General features: G+C 31.7%; 2 protein-coding genes across 4 annotated transcripts; one reads left to right on the top strand and one right to left on the bottom strand.

Annotated features, from left to right (window-relative positions):
- The first annotated feature begins 12,994 nt into the window (after nt 1-12,994).
- Nucleotides 12,995-15,072, top strand: LOC129311058 (lysine-rich arabinogalactan protein 19-like). Its single transcript, XM_054953020.1, has 2 exons — nt 12,995-14,604; nt 14,759-15,072. Exons 1-2 carry the CDS (start codon nt 13,324-13,326, stop codon nt 14,861-14,863), a joined length of 1,386 nt encoding a protein of 461 aa, XP_054808995.1. The 5' UTR covers nt 12,995-13,323; the 3' UTR covers nt 14,864-15,072.
- Nucleotides 15,020-18,520, bottom strand: LOC129311059 (uncharacterized). Of its 3 annotated transcripts, none has more exons than XM_054953022.1 (4): nt 18,339-18,520; nt 18,154-18,268; nt 17,642-17,770; nt 15,020-16,798 (listed from the first exon to the last, which is right to left on the bottom strand). In XM_054953022.1, exons 1-4 carry the CDS (start codon nt 18,497-18,499, stop codon nt 16,706-16,708), a joined length of 498 nt encoding a protein of 165 aa, XP_054808997.1. In that variant the 5' UTR covers nt 18,500-18,520; the 3' UTR covers nt 15,020-16,705. The 3 variants fall into 3 exon arrangements, with proteins under 3 accessions (XP_054808997.1, XP_054808996.1, XP_054808998.1); XM_054953021.1 differs by having other exon boundaries at nt 15,020-15,234; XM_054953023.1 differs by having other exon boundaries at nt 15,020-15,227.
- Between the last annotated feature and the right edge of the window lie 2,299 nt (nt 18,521-20,819).

Here is a 20,819-nt window from a genome sequence, read left to right as displayed (position 1 = left end):
AGGGAGCCCAAGCCTGTGAATCTCTCTTTCGAGTCCAGTGCTTCTGAAATAGCCTTCCATAAACAATAGAGTGAGTCCAACCGGATCTGTCTAGCGATTATCAAATACACAATTGAAAAGGAAATTAGAGACAGCATTCCTGAAAATGATACTGCAGTAAAGTACTTGAAAGCTATTGGTAACAAATACAAGAAGCTTGACAAGACTCAAAAGAACTATTATCTGTCACTTCTTGACAATACTCGATATGATGGAGTTTCTGGTGTTAAGGAGCACATTCTGAAGCTTGTTCATTGCTATAACAAGCTTAAGTCATATGGGATTGATTTGGGTGAAAGTATCTTGGTTTACCGTGTTCTTCAATCACTGCCATCAGAGTACGCATTCTTGAGGACTTCATACAACTCACAAGAAGTTGAATCATCTGTTGACCAGATGATATCGATAGTCACTTAAGAAGAGGAAGCTATAAAGAAGAATTCCTCTCACTTAATAAACTATGTTTCTCATGGCTCTAGCAGCAAATCTGGAGGATCATATAAGAAAAAGGGGAAGAATCATGATGCCCCAAAGCCAAATAATCCAACCTTTAAGAAGGATAGTGATAAGAGTGAGAAGTCGAGGAAGAAACCCTTTAAGGGGTTATGCAATTATTGCAAGAAACCGGGTCATATTAAAGCTAATTACTTCAAATTGAAGAACAAACAAGAAAGTGAAGATACAACTCTTCAAACTGCCCCTCTAGCTCTAGTTTGTTTTGAATCTAACACCATTGAAACTTCCTTTGACTCATGGTGGCTGGATTCTGGTGCCACTGTACATGTTGTGAATTCTCTACAGGGGCTAAGAAACCAGAAGGTTCCAAGTGAGGCACAGAGGTCAGTCTTTGGCATAGCAGAGAGCAAGGCATCAGTTGAATGTATTGGAACTGTTTCTTTATATTTAAATTCTGGTCATGTTTTACATTTGAACAATATTGTTTATGTACCTTCTGCGAAGAGGAATTTAATTTTAACTTCTGCATTGGATATTTGTGGCTATTTATTCTTCCAAGGAAATGGAAAAATTGACATTTGTTTTAATTCCATTAATGTTGGTGTCGCTTCCTTGATATATGGTTTATATCGATTGAATGATTGGTCACTTGAACTTCCTAATCTTCATGTCAATACTGCTATTGGGCATAAACGTCAAAGGCCCAATGATAATTCCTCTATGTTATGGCATCGTCGTTTGGGTCATATCTCTAGAGAGAGATTGGAGCGCATGATCAAGCAAGGTGTCTTACGAGACCTTGATTTCTCAGATTTTAAGACTTGTGTTGACTGTATAAAGAGAAAATTCCCTGCTAGAGCTAGAACCAAAGGAGCAAAGAGGTCTGAAAACACTTTAGACTTAATCCATACTGATATCTGTGGACCTATCACGCCTCCGACTATGGGTGGTTTCAGATATTTCATCACCTTCACAGATGATTACTCTCGTCATGGATGGATTGAACTCTTACGTGAAAAGGGCGAGTCCCTTAATGCATTCAAGACCTTTAAAGCAGCAGTCGAATTGAAATCTAGCAAGTTGATCAAGTGTGTGAGATCTGATAGAGGAGGAGAATTTTATGGGAGATATACTGAGACTGGCAGAAACCCTGGGCCATTTGCTTTATACCTTCAAGAGCATGGCATTGAAGCTCAGTATACTATGCCTGGCACCCCGCAGCAAAATGGGGTTGCAGAAAGGTGAAATCGTACTCTCATGAATATGGTTAGGAGCATGATCAGTCACTCCTCACTGCCAGAATTCTTGTGGGGTGATGCACTTAAAACTGTCATTTATATTTTGAATCAAGTTCCTAGCAAGTCAGTTCCAAAGACTCCATATGAGTTGTATTTTGGAAGAACTCCTGCGCTGAAGCATATGCGAGTTTGGGGTTGTAAAGCACAGGTAAAACCTTACAATCCACAACAGATGAAGCTTGATGCTAAAACTGTTGATGGTTTCTTTATTGGGTATTGCATCGGATCTCGTGGGTATAGATTCTATTGTCCAAATCACACTACTAGGGTAATTGAATCTGATCGAGCTTATTTCTTTGAAGATGCCTTAAACAGTGGGATCTCTGTGCCTAGGCATATTACCTTGCATGACGAAAGTAGCATTTTGCCTATGCCTATCTTTACAAACCCTCATGTTGACAGAAATAATGCTGTGGATCAGGATGAAGCTCAAGATGAACCACTTTTAGAAGGTGATAGGGATCTGTTTGTTGAACCAAGACGGTCCCAAAGGGTTCGCAGGTCTGCTATTCCAGATGATTACATGGTGTATTTGCAGGAATTTGATTCAGATGCTATTGATAATTTAGACCCAATATCTTACCAAGAGGCTATTTCTAGCTCGCATTCTTCTAAATGGTTGGAGGCTATGAGTGAAGAAATTACCTCTATGTACCGCAATCACATATAGGAGCTTGTAGAGCTACCAAAGGGTTTTAAACCAGTGGGTTGCAAGTAGGTCTTTAAAACAAAACGAGGAGCTAAAGGTGAAATTGACAGATATAAAGCTAGACTTGTAGCTAAGGGCTACAACCAGAAAGAAGGTATTGATTACATAGAAACCTTCTCTCCGGTATCCACTAAAGATGCTTTTAGAGTGGTAATGGCTTTAGTTGCACAGTTTGATCTTGATCTTCACCAAATGGATGTCAAGACTGCATTCTTGAATGGCGATTTGTATGAAGAAGTCTACATGACACAATCTGATGGTTTTGTTGAATCTAGTAAAGAACATCTAGTGTGCAGATTAAAGAGATCCTTCTATGGGCTAAAACAGGCCTCTAGGCAGTGGTATCTGAAATTTGATGAAGTTATCACCTCTCTCAGTTTTGTTGAGAATGTCTCAGATCAGTGCATCTATCAAAAGTTTGATGGGAACAATTTTGCCATTCTTATTCTCTATGTTGATGATATCTTATTAGCCAGCAATTTAATAAATTTCCTCAATGAGATAAAGCACCTATTGTCTTGCCATTTTGACATGAAGGACATGGGTGAAGCCTCCTTCGTTCTTGGGATACAAATTCATCGTGATACATCTCGTGGTATTCTTGGTTTATCATAGGCCACTTATATTGAGCGGGTACTTAAGAGATTCAGAATGGATTCATGTTCTCCTTCACCTGCTCCTTTACAGAAAGTTGAGCTGTTGTCAAAGTTACAGTGTCCCAAGGATGATAAGAAGAAGGTTGAAATGAGAAAGATATCATACGCTTCCACTGTTGGTAGCCTTATATATGTTCAAGTGTGTACTCGACCAGATATAGTCTTTGCTATTGGAGTGTTGGGTCGATACTTAAATGATCCAGGTCTGGATCATTGGAAGGCTGCTAAGAAAGTTATGAGGTATCTTCAAGGTACAAAGGATCATATGTTGACTTACAGAAGGTCAAATTCTCTTGAGGTTGTTGGGTATTCTGATTATGACTTTAAGGGATCAGAAGATCTTGAAATTGTTGGCTTCTCAGATTTAGATTTTGCCTCATGTCTGGATGATCGTAAATCCACGACTGGCTATATTTTCATGTTGTCTGGAGGAGCTGTCTCTTGGAAGAGTGTGAAACAGACACTTACGGCAGTTTCATCTATGGAAGCTGAGTATATTGCTTGCTTTGAGACTACACATCACGCTATATGGCTGAGAAAGTTGATATCTGGCATGCACCTAGTTGAGTCAATATCACGTCCTCTAACTATTTATTGTGATAACAAATTTGCAATATACTATGCTAACAATCACAGAAATTTCAGTCGTACAAAGCATTTTGATATCAAACTTATGTTTGTGAAAGAGAAAATTACTGAGTCTCAAACCCGTGTGGCACACATTCCTGGCACGCAGATGCTTGCACATCCACTGACTAAGGGCTTACCTGTAAAAGTTTTTCAAAATCATGTAACTTGTATGGGTATTGTGATTCCTTTGATGCCCTAGTTTAGTGGGAGTTTGAGAACCTTTTATGTTGCAATTTCTCTTTAGGCTTTGTTTTCTTCTGTGAGTTATGTTCAGTTCAGTTAGATGCGTCTATATCATTTGTATCCTTATAGGACTCAATGATTCTGTTGTGGTACGCTATGCATGTCACTTGTTTCCCCATAGGAATCAATAATTTATGTTGTTATCTTAATGAATTGTGTTTGGAATAAAAATTTTATATTTTATTTAGATTATGAGATATCATATCACTTGTTTCCCCATAAGATTTAGTGATTTTGTAGAGTTTCATTTTCTGAATTTTGTTTATGGTTTGTTTATACAACTTGCTTAATTAATGCAATCCAAGTGGAAGATCGTTGGAATATTATTTATGAATTAGCATTAATTAATAAGCCCAATAGATTAGTCTTTATGATCTTGTATGGACCGTGATAGGTGGACCACACAAGTGAGCCCAATGGGCAGAGGCCCAACCCACAACTCAGTAACCGTCAGTTATTTTCTATCTCTTAACTGACTGAGTCAGAGATAATAGATAATATAATTATTTAATTATTTAATAAGGCGGTTATCGATTTGATCTATATAAGACGATTAGTCGGTAACCACAAACACACGACTCACTTCTTCTACTTCCATTATCTCTGAACTCTCTGAAAGCTCTGGGGATCTGTGGGTTGTATACCTGCCTATACTCGAGGTAATCTAGATCTTTCTAGCACTCATGGATTTTTCAGGTACGCATGAATTACTTTATTTTCATATCTAATTATACATATAAATTGAGATATTAAATTCAACAAAAAAGGGTTATAACAACTTGAAAATAAAATCTCAAATTTGAGCTTATGTGAATTAAAAATAAAAAAAAGAAAAAGCCTTTGAAAGAGCCAAAGCCAAACTATATTTAAATTTGACATAATGAAAAAGTCATAAAAAAAATGTTAATTGAATGAAACTTCTTAGAGTAATATCAAAAACAAAAAATGATTTTTTTATATAATTATCTGATTGAGTCAAATTCAAGCATTATCAAGCCCCATCATAAATAACTATATTAAGAAATTATTTTTGAATTCAACTGAGGTATTTCTCTTAAGTCTGTTTCCTGCCTTGAGATTTTGATACATCATGTTTAAAGTTTAAACAGCTCTTATCCTTTGCATTGGGACCACCAGCGTTCACTGCCAAAAGTCATTTTTAATGTGCGTGATCGAAGAATTGGCCTTTTGTGGATTGCTATTAAAACGTAGGCCCTAAGCCAACGGCAACACTAATTACTGTTCCTCATAAGCCATGCATTTTTTTAATTAAATGAATATGGATCCCACTGATTTTGAAGCCGCAAAACTTTTACTACTTGGAACAAGTCAACCAAGGAAAACAATTTCCGCAAACTGGAATCTTTCTTATTTCTTTTTTTTTTTTAAGACAAAATTGGAATCACTGATTACGTAAGTCTCTATTTTTTTTTAACGAAATGAAATTTAATACAATTATTTGATTTTTTTTAGCAATTAATTAATTTATTCATCAAAAAATCATACATTCATTTGGTCTTATTTATACAGTAAAGAGAAAAGATTGATTTTGATTGTATTTATATGGCACTTTATTATTTTTTATTTTTATCTTTACTTTTCTATCCCTATTAAACGTTTAATAATTTTTTTGTCCTTATTAAGAATATAAATTTATTAAATTTTAAAATAAAATTAATAAGATTTAATTTTTTTTTTGGTTGGGATAAAATATGTTAAAAGTTGTATATTAAGCAGATATTCTGACAGTCTAATTTGCCATTCAGATTGTAAGTTGACTAATTCTGCGGCCTTTAATTATGGGAAAGCGAAGAAAAATAGTTTAAATTTTAAATTCAAGCTTTTTATAATAGAAAATAGTAAGCAAGAACATGATAATCAACAAGTTTGATTATTCATCAAACAATTATATGTATATACAGTGACAGACCCAGGAAAATTAGTATATGGGGGCAAAATTTATACATAAGATAAATTCTAATATTATTAATAAATTAATTATAATTTTTATTACATTGTATTAAATATAAAACTTATTTAAATTAAATGCTATTAAAGAACTATACATAAAATATAAAATTATTATGACAAAAATTATATATTTATTAAAATTTTGGTTTTCATTTTAATTAATAAAATTGAAGTTTCTTGAGCTTTGACCAATAAAAGTAAGTTCAATTGATAAGTACTTAATTCATGATCCCCTAAAATCTATCTCATCTGAATTTTTCTGTGCCAACAAAATTTAGCTCTTTTATATAGTATACATTTTTTGTGATAAAATTTTCAATATAAACATACAATCAAAGAAAATTATGTTTTAAATTATTGCCTCCTTCTTTTTAAAATTTTTTTCTATTTATTGTTAAAAGACATGAATAAGACCTTGATCAAATAAATTTTTTAGAAAATTAGTGAAATTTTCTATGATGCTACATGAATTTTTTTTTTTTTCCTTTTCAAGGGGATAGAGGCTTTTGAAATTTTTGAATAGAGGCAAATGAAATATTTAGAATCACTATGTATATATATATTTCTTTGGTTTGTGGGGGCACTTGCCGCCTCTATATTATAAGTAGATCCATCCCTATATCTATATATATATATAAATATAATTTTATATAAATAGACATTAAGACTGCTTGATTTTTCCATTCAAATTAAGTGGCTAAATATTCAGCCTTTAATTCTAAGGAAGTGAAGAAAAATAGTTTGTCAGTACCTTTGTCCAAGAATCTTAAAAATATTATATTAACTTTGATTAAGTTTAATTTACAAGAAGTATCTGTCAAAATAAAAAATGGCAGCTAAAAATAATGGACTAAATAAGGTGACATAATTTTAATTATCTTGACTTAAGGATTAAATCTTAAAAATTTTCAAAGTAAACCATTCGCAAGATTAAATATTCAACGGCTTGCTGGCACAAATAATAAACATATGATTGACTTGATCATCTATAAATTTAAAATATTTACCTTTTTTTTGTGTATTTAAGAGAAAGTTCAGATGCTTAGATCCAAAAAAAAAAAAAAAGGGAGAACCTTGTATTACCAAGTCGGCCAACTTATCGGTTCATGTTTGTAAGAAAATCGACATGAAACAAATTGCCCAAATGATGAACAGTATATTTTTTAAGTATAAATGAATAATTGTGTCTTCTAATCAAATTAGATTAAATTAAAATAAATTACATTCTGGGTTACTTCTTCTGGTTACCAGCTTATATGATCTAAATTGTTCTAAACGTAAGATCTCAGTCCCCTTTATCTCCCATATATTATTTATTTTTTTTAAACTATCTCTATAGTTAGATTCTTGCATAATGTATACGTTATGTTAATAATAATTCTAATGTAAATGATTAAAAATAAGATATTTTAGGAAAGGTAGCATACTCTTTTTTTAAATACAAATAATCAATTTATTCAGTTCTCTTAACCTATGTGAATTAGTTTATTAGCTCTTACGTTTAGAATAGAAATAACAAAAAGAGGAATTAATTCGCACAAATGAATTAATGTGAATGGACCTGTGCCAATATATCGGCAGAGAAAGTTGAGGCTTGGATTGATAGTCTTAGCCCCAATACTTGATTCAACTAATAAAAGAGTTATACTAATTTAATCAGAGACGAAACTAGACTTATGAATGAATGGGAGCAAACTTTTTATAAAATAAATGTGTGTATATTTTTAAATATTTATGTTAATTATTTTTTAAATAAATTTACAAGTTAAAAATGTTTATATTATAAATACGTTTTCATCTATCTTTACAAATTGATGTTTTGAACAAAAAATTAGGATAGATAATAATGAACTTTTATATTAAAAAAACATGTATTGAAAATCGAGTGTTTGACAAATTTAAATTATTATTTATTGATATTGTGTTCAAATTGAATAACAAAAACATTAAATACATACTTATTCAAATAGATAATTTGTATGACAATTAATTCAAACAATTTAATTAAAAAGACTAACATGTGTGTGTTTATAAATATAGAGCAATTTTTCTTTTTGTTAAAAAAAAGTTAATACCAAAAAGCAACTAAATATAATATATTCTGTTTCTATTTAAACATGTAAATATAAGAGATAATTGTTTATTGAAGAACACAATAACACACATATAACATTGTGCTAGTGTCATAGTGTTGCCTCCCGGTCAATGACTAGCTCACTTGACACACACACATATATAACCGAAGGTTCATGGGTTGAGAGGTGGGCCAAAGGATCACTGTGGCTCCACCCATAAGTTTAATTAGATGTATTGAGTTTGAGTTCTATGAATGTAACAACATTGATAGTAAAGTTATTATCCAAAAAAGTTTCAATTTAACTCAATTCAAATTAGTCTGGAACTTTTTTAAATCCTCTTAACTTTGAGGTGAAGTAGACTTAGCATATCGATGGTTCAATGTAAACAAAAAAAGTTCTTCATAATGTTTTCTCTTAATTCTTCAGCTGCTTCTGGTTTTTTGGGAGACTGTTTGTTTGTTTTTTGTTTGCTTGTGTTATGCTAGTTTTCTGGTCCTGTTTCTGTAGTGTGTATTGAGTTTTAGGCTAATGTGTTATATTCATATGGTGTTCGTGCACTTTCATATTTGTACTTTGTTTTTCTTCATTCATGTAAGTCACGATGTTGGCCGAAGACATAAAACATGTGAGGCTTGGATCACCCAAAAAAGATGATTTGGGCTTTGGACTAATCTGTAGTAATTCAGTATTATTGGACCCAAAAAGCATTTCTCCAAAAGTGTGTGTGTGTCTTTTTGCCTGAATAGATGTTTTTTATCCGATTAATATTTAATATACTGGTACTCCAGTCTTATTAACATGTGACTTCTAACATATTTTATTATAATTAAAAAATTTAAAAATTTATTAAATTTCTAACTTTGTTTCTATTAAACATGCATATTTTAATAATATTTTTTTTTTATATTTAATGGAAGAATAATAATTAGGTCTTAAAACACTAAATTAATATTAGCTAAGCCCCTGACAATTTTTTTTGAAAAATAAGATAAAAATATCTATTTAAATTATTACAAATTGAAAATTTTTAATTATAAATAAATATTTAAATATAAAATGTAACTTTTAAATTGTAACAGAAATTTTATTTATAATTATTTAAATTGATATTTATAATTTATTTTGTAGAAAATTTTGTCGAGGATCTAACTATTATTAATTCATTCTTTGAGACCTAAGTGTCATTCTCCTAATATTTAATAGGGATAAAAAAGGGATAATGAAACTTTTAACCTTTCAAGTTTATTTTTTTATTTGGCCTTTAAATTTGTCTTTGCTTTTTATTTGGTTCTTATTATTTGTAGGATATAAAATTATTAAAATCTATTAACATAGATGGTAGAATATTGATCGCAGCTATGTACATTAATAAAAAGGGTGTAATTATTTAATAAAAAAATAGACTTAGAAATTTCAAAAATAAAAGAAAAAACAAAAGGCAGCATAAAGGACTAGATTAATAAAATTTAAACTGATTTGAATTCTAATTTGTTTGTCTTCATGTCAATTCATCAAAATATTTAGCACATTAGATTAATTTAAAAATAAATTTGTGTTTTATTACCTTTGTTCTAAATTATAACATACTTTTGAAAGTAATTTGACATCCCAAAATAAAAGACTTTGACAAAAATAAAATTTAATTAATAATATTTTTTTAATATTATCTTTTTATTATATTCTCATTCTTTAATATTTTTTTCATAAATTGAGTTAACTCAATGACATTTTCATAAGTTTACATTGTTTTTTAAAAAAGTTTGTGAAGTGTATTTAAGAGTTTTGTTTATATATAAAATTTTGTTTAAAAATATTTTATAAATTGGAATGGAAGGAGTAAAACTTAAGAGACTAATATATAATTTAAGAAAACATAAAAGATCAAATTGATGAAAGTTAAATTTCAAAGACCAAATCAATAATTGGAATAAATTTAAAAAAACTAAAAGTAAAAGTTTCATTCTTTCAATAAAAATTTAAGGAAAAATTACATATAGGACCCACAAAAAATAATTTATTATCAAAATTTCATGAAATTCATAAAATACTATCAAGTCTCAAATCTTATACATTTATAACTTGTCAAAGAGTATTTACAATTGAGCAACAGACATTTATAACTTATAAAAGAAAATAATAACTTGTAAATAATAAATTGTAAATGTCCTTTCTCAAGTTGAAATTGTGCAAGATTTAGAACTTGAAAATATTTTATGAATTTTATAGGACTTTTTGATAATAAATTTTCTTTTATGAAATCTAGATGTAATTTTTCTAAAATTTAAGAGAAAATTACATATAGATTTCCTAAAGTTAACTTATTTAAAAATAAGTCATATGAAATTCCTACTATCCTTTTAGACTTGAGTGTAATTTAAAATTAGGATAAAAAGTTAATAATCCTTATTAAATACACACACATTATATTAGTCAAATAATTTACAATTACTTCATCAATAATTTTTTTTTATATACAACTTCATCAATAATTTACAATTGTAACTTCAACCTTTAACAATTATGACTTCATATATTCAATAATTAAATTGATCAGTTTGATTATTAGATATATAAAATTACAGTTGTAAAAATTTAAAGCTATAGTTATAAATTGCTAATGAAATAGGTATAAATTAATTATTTAATTAATGTAATATATGTTTTATAAGGGTCTTATTGTCTTTGCAATTTAATTTCAAATTACACTCAAATTCTAAGGACCTAATTATGATTTTTAAATTTTGTGAGATTTATTTGTGAATAAGCCTACTTCCCAAGACTTATATGTAATTTTTTCAAAAATTTAATGATATAAATTATAAGTAATGTAAAAAATACTTATCTCTTTCTTGTAAATAGAGCTTAAGAGAATAAATGACAATTACTTACCTCACGATTATTGAGAAACTTGATTAAAATTAATTTTTCTCATTAAATATGTTTCAAATTAAATTTCCCCCCAAATTTTCCTTTAGTAATTAATGTTTCTACTATCTCTTATTGTTTCCCAAAATAAGCATTAAATGACAAGTAGAGGCACTTGTGAAGATAAACATTTGATTAGAAATGACTTATATTTTATACTCTAGGCCTTTTTTTTTTATAGGTTAAATGATATTTTTGCCTCTCAATTATTTACTCTAGAGTGTTTGGCATTATCAACTTATGAGGTGCAATTTACTCTTCAACAGTAAAAACGATGCATTAGGCACTTGGCATTGAAAAAGTTAATTTAATCTTTAGTTGACTGAAAAATTACAAAAAAAAAACCTGAAATATTAGAAAAATAATATATAAAATTATAACCAAGCATCGTAAAAAAAATAACATCAAGTAAATTTTTAAAACAATGGTTGGTCAAAATCGTAGGTAAGAAATAATATTTGCACTTTTTTTTTATATACTTAGAAGACTTAATTTATATTAATTTTTTATTAGGCATTTATGTATAATTTTATGAATATTTTTTGTAATTTTTGAGAATTTTCTTTTATAATTTTTTCAGATAAAGTTAACTTTTTTAATGTCAAGCAGTGTATCATTTTTAAATGTTAAAAGACAAAATTATACCATATATAAATTTAAAATAGTAGACCCTCTTAAGTGAATAATGAGGGGCAAAAATATTCACAATTTTTTTTTTTGAAAAAATACTAACTTATATTGAGGACTAAAATATTTGGATTCCACTTTTGCAAGCCGAAAGAACGTTCAGAAAACATACCTTTGTCTTAACTGATGTTTAGTTTACTTTTCATGCTTAGCTTTTGAAACAAAAAACATGAATGAAAAGCCAGTTTTGTAAACGGAAATCGCACTAACTTCTAACTTTTTTTAAACATTAGTTTAGTTTGACAATGTCCATTCTGCAAATTTCAAATCAAACAAACATTTATAAAAGCCTTGGAAAACTATATTCTTAGCAAATTGTAAATAGAATGAGTTGTAGAAAACTGTATTGTTAGTTCAGCTTCATGCAAACGTATGCGAAAAGTTATAACACACACACACACACACATGCACTATTGAAGATCCTCACACAACATCAACAAATCTTATACCATTAGATTAGGTTGAATATATGAATTGTACGAAATCACCATATTCTATCAACAAATAAAATGTTAGGAGGGAGGACACAGAACTAAACATATATAATCCCTATGGCTTTTCAGGACTCCCGGCGCATATACGAGATACTTAGTTTGTTAAGATCACATTTAGCTGGTTAATGACTTGTAGGGTCTTATATGAAGGTGGTCTTATTATAGATTAGGCCTGTGTGGAGTTTTAGCAATTGGGTTACTCACCCTGCTACCCCGTGTGGCTTGTGTAGCACCCTGAGGGTTTATAGATTGTATCTCCATGATTTTTTTTTTTTCGTTTTTTTAACCCAAAAAAGAGTTCCTAACGATTTCAGACCCAAAGGGGGAAAAAGAAGAGTCGGACCAAATGCATTATAATAATGTCAAAAGAAAAAAAAAAAAGAAGAAGAAGAAAAGAAAAAGAAAAGAACAGAGCACAAACTACACATCATTAACGCCCTCTATCCTTTTCAAGTTCTCAGAGCCTTATTGTACGAAAGCCCGAACCATTTTTACTTCAATTATTTCTTCTTTTTTTTCCCCTTCTGGTTTTTCATGACTGGATCTACAAGCTAACCTAACGTGGGTTGCTAAAAGCCACAGCCAACTTTACTGATGGTATCTATAAAATGACTCTGGCAGTGTGTATAATTAAGTACAGATATGACCTCAAAATCCAATTGGTATTCTGAACCATCAGACATTAACAGATAATCATAGAGCAAGTACTCAAATATGGCATATATAGGTCATACGTAAAAATAATAGGTAAACTTGTGCTGTCAACATGCAACCTAACTTGTTTAGTGTCTTCCCTTTTCGTGTCAACCTTCTCCCTTCTCTTTAATTGTCACACTTCACAAAATCTTCACCCGCAAATCTTATGCTGAAAAATGGTTTCCGGGTTAATTGGGTTTTCAGGTCAGCCCACTCTAATAAGCTACCCATAACTGGGATGACACAACTGAGCATCTCAACCTTTAATAAGATTTTGAATGTTACATCTCAGTCCATTCTTCGTTAGATCAACGATAAAGCAATCAAATGAAGGTTACATCTCTCCTTCCAGCATATTACTCAAATGGAACATTTCAACCTTCTAAGCTTTTGATAGACCATAAATAGGAATCTAACCTGTCTTGCGAAATCCATCCTGTCATGGCTGAAATGTTCTGGGCATTGGCTTTGGCTTGCCTCTGCTGGCCTCTGGCCCTCAGCAATGCCCAAGCACCAGAATCTACACCCGCAAAATTACCAACCAAAACACCAGCAGCACCTTCTAACTTGCCAACTAGAGTTCCTGCTGCAAGGCCGACCTCTTCAGCCGCACCAGTATCAGCCATGAAACCCCCTGTTGTGGCATCAACACCATCCACTTCTTGGAGACCACCAGCAGCAACCCAGCCACCTGCAACCTCCAAAGTGCCAGCTGCAAGGCCTGCCTCCTCTGCTGCACCATTAGCAGCTGCAAAAGCTCCAGCTGTGGCAGCAACACCATCCACTTCTAGTAAACCACCAGCAGCAACACAGCCACCTGCAACCTCCAAAGTGCCAACTGCAAGGCCTGCCTCCTCAGCTGCACCATTAGCAGCTGAAAAAGCCCCTGTTGTGGCTGTTAGACCTACCACTTCTGCTGCACCACAAGTGGCTGCAAAAGCCCCTATTACAGCTGCAAGGCCCGCCTTGTCTGCTGCACCGCTGGTGGCTGCAAAACCCCCCGTTGTGGCTGCAAGGCCTGCCTTGTCTGCTGCACCGCTGTTGGCTGCAAAACCCCCCATTGCGGCTGCAAGGCCGCCCTTGGCTGTTGCACCGTTAGTGGCTGCAAAACCGCCCATTCTGGCAGTAACCCCTTCCACTTCAAGCAAACCACCAACAGCAACTCCCACATCTGCACCTGTAAAACCCCCAGCACCCAAGGTTACACCAGCTATCAGCCCAAAAGCCCCAACCCCTAAAATTCCACCACCACAACCACCAAAAAGTCCACCCGTAGCAACTCCCATACTGCCACCACCATTAACACCATCACCAGTTGCTTTACCACCACTATTGCCACCTCCAACAATATCCCCAACACCAGACCAGACACCTCCAGCACCAGCACCAGCAAAGAAAAAACCAGCACCAGCTCCTGCACCCAAAAAGAAAGCACCAATACCATCACCTGTTCCTTCACCATTGATGGCCACACCAGCACTAGCCCCAGCACCAGTGGTGGAGACACCAGCCCCAGCACCTGAAGAAGACGTACCAGAACCACCTCCCCACAGGCACAGGAGAAGGAAGAAAAGTCATAAACACAAGCACAAGAGACACCAAGCACTCAGTCCAGCGCTTGCACCCACAACTATCCGGAGTCCCCCAGCACCACCAACAAGTACAAGTACAACGACTGTGGATTCAGAAGAAGACACAGCACCAGCTCCAAGCCCAAATTCAGTTAGTTATTTATCTGTTAAATATCATTACAAATATATTTTCAACTGTTGAGAGTTGATTGAACGCTTTACAATATGAAGTATTTAGTTCTATCTGTTGACACTCATCAGCTTCACATTATTTTAACTACATTTTCTACATTTTTAATTCACAGAATGGGGCAACATCATACAATCAACAGGTGGGCAAGTCGAGAATATGGGCATCAACGGGACTTGCTACTGCCATTTTCCTTGCCATCACTGGCTTCATCTGCTAGCACTCTCGTATCCAAGGATTCAATCAAAAGTGCTATTTGGCTTGCAAAATATGAAGCGAAGAGAACCAATAATGAAATGCTACAACTAAAGGACATGATGGTGTTATTTCATTCTTTTTTCTTTTATTTTTTAATGTGTGTATTTTTGCTTGGAAATATTTTTCAAAATATTTGCTTGGATATAATAATGAATATAAATTTTCAAATCATCTAAATAACTTGGATAAGTTATAAAGAAGATTACAACATCCAGAATTATCGCATTAAACTTGATCAATTTCGGAGTCCAGCTTGGTTTTCTCCCGGAAATCATACTCTGTGATGAGGCCAAGATTGTCAACTAATTTGTGATGCTGAAGACATCCTGCACACTAATAAGGTCCACTTCAAATTATTCACAAGAGGATGAATACTTCCACTATATTTATATCAACAAATTATGGCCATAAATTATCAAGCAATTCATAAATAATCAGTATAGCCAATGTAAATATAACTTTCTTTACAACAAAGGAAAAAGTAAGGGCATTGGAGAATTTTCTCAGGAGGCACAAATTTGTGTTACACTTTATTACGTTTCAAATGGGTGCCTCGGTGTTTGGATCAATTATGTACATGGCATAGCAACCACTGAAAAATTGATGCACCAATAAAGGTGGCCTTCAATTTCAAATTCATGCAAATGTAAAGGGGGAAAATAGTAATAAAAAAAAAAGATTCTAAAGCCAGTGATTTGACCCCCTTCCTTTGTTGCTAAAGGGGGCAAAGTTGCCAAAGATCAGTGTCAGATTACCAATAAACATATAAAAAAGAATTTAATTGTTTGCAAACATCAGGAAAATGAAGATTAAGCTTAAGCGTACAGGTTAGCAAGCAACCAGCATAATTGCTTTATATTTTATAGGGTAAAGGTGCAAATTTAGCCATGAATTATTTTCTGAGAACCACTAGTTAGCTTGTACTATAAGGTGGTGAAAAAAAATCATAAACTGTAACAAATGGAGCGACCACAGCCTTCTGTCCATTTTATCTAACATCCGTTCTCTTTCTCTCAATCTATCTCTCTCTAACTGCTTCATCTCTACCTCTCTTTCTCTCAGTCCATCTCTCTCACAAGCTCACATGGTCCTGAACACTGGGTTTAGAGTCATAAATGAGGTGATTTTGCAAAGCGGAACCAACAAGTTTAAAAAAAAGAAAAAGAATGCCCAGTGAGGCTATTGTGCACCACGGCAGACTAAAGGTAGGCTGTAGCATTTTCCTATAGAGGCTACTCCACCATGGAACCAAGTAATTCAAGTACGGTTTTGATCAAACTTGGTGGAAAGCCAACCCAATGATTGCTGTGTCTCTGCAAGTTTCAAGAAATTTTTATGATTTTTATTGAGCATCAGTTTCTTGGGAGAGTGAGAGTGAATAGGTTAATTTGCGCATAGATGAGACTGCAGGAAAGTGATAATGCAACTTAAAGTGTAAGAACAGAATGGGAGTAACCTCTAAAAGCCCTAAATTATCTTAAAATTACAGAAGAACACACCATGCACATATGCTCCGTCCTCTCAAAAACACAATTGGGCATGACAGTTAGTAGAGAACCTTGGAAGTGGCATTGAAGCATGGGTAGTGAATTTCAGTTGAGACGAGCATGTGGCGCTTGCCATAGATGATGAGAGCCCTGTGATTGTAGGTGACATTGAAGGGCTTGAAAAAAGCCGCAATTGTTACCTCATAGTGAATTGATAGACACATACAAATGAAATAGAGTGATCCTTGCCGAAAAGCTTCTCTTTGATGAGGCACAAGTCTGATCTCCATGTTTAAGCTTCAAGTATCTTTGCCTCTCTATTTCTCTCTCCGGGTCTCTTTGTTTTCTTTTTCCTCAAAAACGTGCAGTTTTCCAGAGACAAAGAAGAAGAGCCAATTCGAACAAAGGGACTAGTCGAACAAATAAAAACTTGCCACATGTCAATATTTTTGGCACAAAAAAAAATTTAACAGTCAACATTTTTCAGAATTAACAGTAGGCTGTGGATGCTCTGTTTTCTATGGTTGATAATTTTTTTCACCACCTCATAGTATAGGCTACCTGGTGTTTTTCGAAAAATAGTTCGTGACTAAATTTGCATTTTTATCCTATTTATATCCCACAAGTTTCCCCCTCCTATTTCATACACACTTGGTGGATATTATTGTTTGAAAACAAACAATTAATTAAACAAGTTTTGCTTGAAATCATGATATTTAGCATATGACCTGCCAAGTGCCAACCATGATGAAACCCCGCATCCATAACATTGTAAAGGTCAAGAAAACTGCATTTTTTATTTGCATGATTTAAAATTGCCAAGAAGACTTATCAGCTCTAAATTCATTTCCCTTCAAATCATATTTATTGTTTTCTCCAAAAGAAGCTAAGCAATTTTCAATACTTGAAAAGATGCAGAAATTCAGCTTCTTTCAATTTTATGTTGTATTTGCTGTTGAAAATATATACTATCAGCTGACAGCGGTAACAGAAGCCTTTTACCAGGACAACTATATGTTACTGTTTCTCGCATGAGTCCTATCAATTAGCATTATAATGGACCTTTAAAACTAAAGTATTCTCATCTTCTTCAATAGATTCATAGGACAACCACCCATGATAAAAGAGTAATTTGAGGGGAAAACATGGAATTTTGCAGCTTTTAGATCATAATATGTAATTTAATATTTAATATAAAGCTTATCCTATTCTGCATGTATGTTGCGAATCAAGAGTCAAGAGTTAATAAATACCTGAACAAAAATGACACCCCTTTCATAGGCTAATCGGTTTACAAGTCTCCTTGTTCTTTCACCACACAAGTTGCAAGTAAATTCTACAAGCATGCTTCTTCTTGGCAGCTTTAAGTCAATAGTAGCACCCTAAATATTGGACATAAAAGTTATTATAGTTTTTTTTTTTTTAATGCATGGGCACTACCGATAGGTTCAATGCAATGTCAAGGGAAAGCAGACATTAATATCAGGAGATAAAAGATGCACTTGTGGAAGAAAAAATTCCGGGTCTGAAAAATGTGCTCCAATTTCAATGCTTGAACTATTCTCCATGATAAAAAAACAAAACCTAAAGCTCAGAATGATTGTCACACAAGTTATTCAACTGAAAGTAAACAATTTAGAACTATACTAATAATTTTCACCGTTTAATGACAATATAATTTAACGAAGAATGAACTATAATCCAACAGGTACAACAACAATTTTATATTTGTTTTCCCAACAAAATATTAACCAAATTCACAAACCACTTCAGAAATATCTGATTCTGGTTCCGGGCCTGCCGCAGAATCACCATCCACCAATCCACGGACCTTAAAAACCTGACGGGAGACCACCCTTGTTGAACTCGAAAATTTCAACCTGAAAGCAATAAATTTAGTCTAGCAGAACAAACCCTAGAAAAAGGGATGGGATGGGGTTAGACAGGAACCTGTTGTTGCAAACTCTGACGGAAGGAGATTTTAGCCCAGAAATTGAAACTGGCTTGAAGATCTTGCAGTGGTGCGAGTGAGAAAGTGGCGATTTTCTGTCCGTGGAGCAGGAGAAAGAAGCGATGGTTGAAGGAAAACGGTAGAATGCGCTTGCCGCCATTCTTCTTTTTTTTCTTTTTTCTTTTTTCTTCTTCTGTGGCACGGGACTAATATCCCATTCCTAATATAGCAAAAATTAAAAGGAAAAACAACAATTATAACTTCATAAAAACATTAATAACTTATAGGCCTTGAATTATTGAAATTTTAATTACAAATCATTATTCTTATTTATAATAAATTATTTTTTATTGAATGACTTAAAATTTATAATAAATTCTTAAATATTTTTTGTTAATTTTTTAAGTGATAATAAAAAAAAACTATATGTAGGTCTCATAGAATAAAGTTTAATATTAAGAAATTCCATAAATTTAATAAAATACTCTCAAGTTTTAGATCTTATACATTGACAATTTGATTAAAGGCATTTTAAAATTAGACAATAGCTATTTATAACTTATAAACAAAAATGATAACTTGTAATAGAAAGTTATAAATGATTATTATCCAATTGTCAATGTCTTTAATCATATTGTCAATACGCAACATTCGAGATTTGAGATTATTTTATTAAATTTATAGAACCTCTGGATAATAAACTTTTTTTCTATAAGACTTGAATGTTGTTTCTCCTAATAAAAAGTTACAAGTGATTGACTTGTTATTTGTAATTTACTTTAGTAAAGTTTCAAATGACACTACAAATAATTTCCAATGTATTTAGTAGATTTCTTAAGATATTTATTTAAATATATTGACAGCAAAATAATCATAAATTATTGGCTTGTGATTCATAATTAATTTTCATAAATTCTCGACTAACATTAGAAATAATCTCAAGTGTATTTACTTGATTTCTCAAGTAATCTATCTATATATTGATAGCAAAAAAAAAAAAAATCATGATTCACAACTTACACTCATAGATTCTCAACTAGTATTACAAATAATTATAAATGTATTTAGTAAAATTTTCAATTAACTGTTCAAATTTTTTTAATTGTAAGTAAGGACCATATTTATTATTGAAATTTAAATGTTTTAGAGTTTATAATTATCATTAATATTTTTATAAGGTTTCTAATTAGCATTTTCCCAAATTAGTGAAACATTTTTATTTTCACATAAATTTATTTTAGGCTAAAGTATACCTTTTTTAAATTTTATATAAGGTTTCAAATTGTTCCTTTAATTTTTTAAACTATCTTTTTAATTTTTAGCCCTAATATCATTATCTTATGCTAATGATTATTGTTTTAAAAAAATTAAAATTAATATATCAGATTTTAAAAATATTTTGCTGATATTTAAAAGTTTTATATTGTGATAAAATTAAAGATTAAAGGATTAAAAAATAATTTATAAAATAAAAAGGATAAAATGAAATTCTGTATAAAGTTAAAGGTTTTAACCTTTATTTTAATTTTCCCAGATTTGATTAATTACTTTTCTAATTCAAAATTACAAAATATAATTTAACCTGATGTAAATTAATCAGTGAATTTAAGGTAGTGAAATATTTGATACTAATTTTATAAAGCATTGATCAAATGATAAAAACACTCATAAAATTTTCTCATAAAAGTACCATCCTTCACTTAATAATATAGGGTGTCTCTGGTAGAAAACTTTATAAATATTTTTGCATTTTAATGCTCAAATATTTCTACTTTGCATTCATTACAAAATTTAAATATGCATTGCAATTGCTGATCTTTTTTTTTTTAATGTAAGGTGCTAATAATTAATTTTTTTTAGTGTAGTTGAAGCTCATTATCAATTTGTGCATTATGTAACACCCTAAATTTTAACACTTATTTTTTATAAATTAATAATTTGATAAATTATTTTAATAATTTTAAACTCTTACCATGCTAGAAAAAAAAATTATAAAAACATTTCAGAAATAGTCTATTGTGATAAAAAAGGTCTATCATGATATAAAAATTCAAACATAATAAATTTACTTTATCATAATAATAAAGAAAAGCAATCATTAACCTATTATAATTTCAAAGCCATAGTCAATTGAGCAACATTTAACAAATCATGTTTTTACTCTAGATACCCAACTTGGGCCCTAAATTATACTTTTTCAAATACCAATAACCACCAAAAACTATCACATAAGGCAGACTTGATTGAAATGTTGCTCCACAGATTTTCAGGGCCATGAGAGATAAATAGAATTCTCTTAGCATATAAAGTACAATAATGAATAAAGTCTACATGCTCAAAATATATATATATATATATATATATATCCATTCTAGATTGGCATAATATACATCATTAATGAAAATAAAGAGGCTGAAACAGAAAATGGTGTCTCATACATTAAATTATGCCTCAGGCACTTCTTCAGGCAGACTTGCTCC

Source organism: Prosopis cineraria, unplaced genomic scaffold (genome assembly GCF_029017545.1).
Source record: "Prosopis cineraria cultivar Desert tree isolate PC_DT_omini unplaced genomic scaffold, ASM2901754v1 PC5, whole genome shotgun sequence".
NCBI classification, from domain to species: domain Eukaryota; kingdom Viridiplantae; phylum Streptophyta; class Magnoliopsida; order Fabales; family Fabaceae; genus Prosopis; species Prosopis cineraria.
The sequence above is the reverse complement of the archived record's forward strand: the minus strand, read 5'-3'. Positions and strand labels throughout refer to the sequence as shown.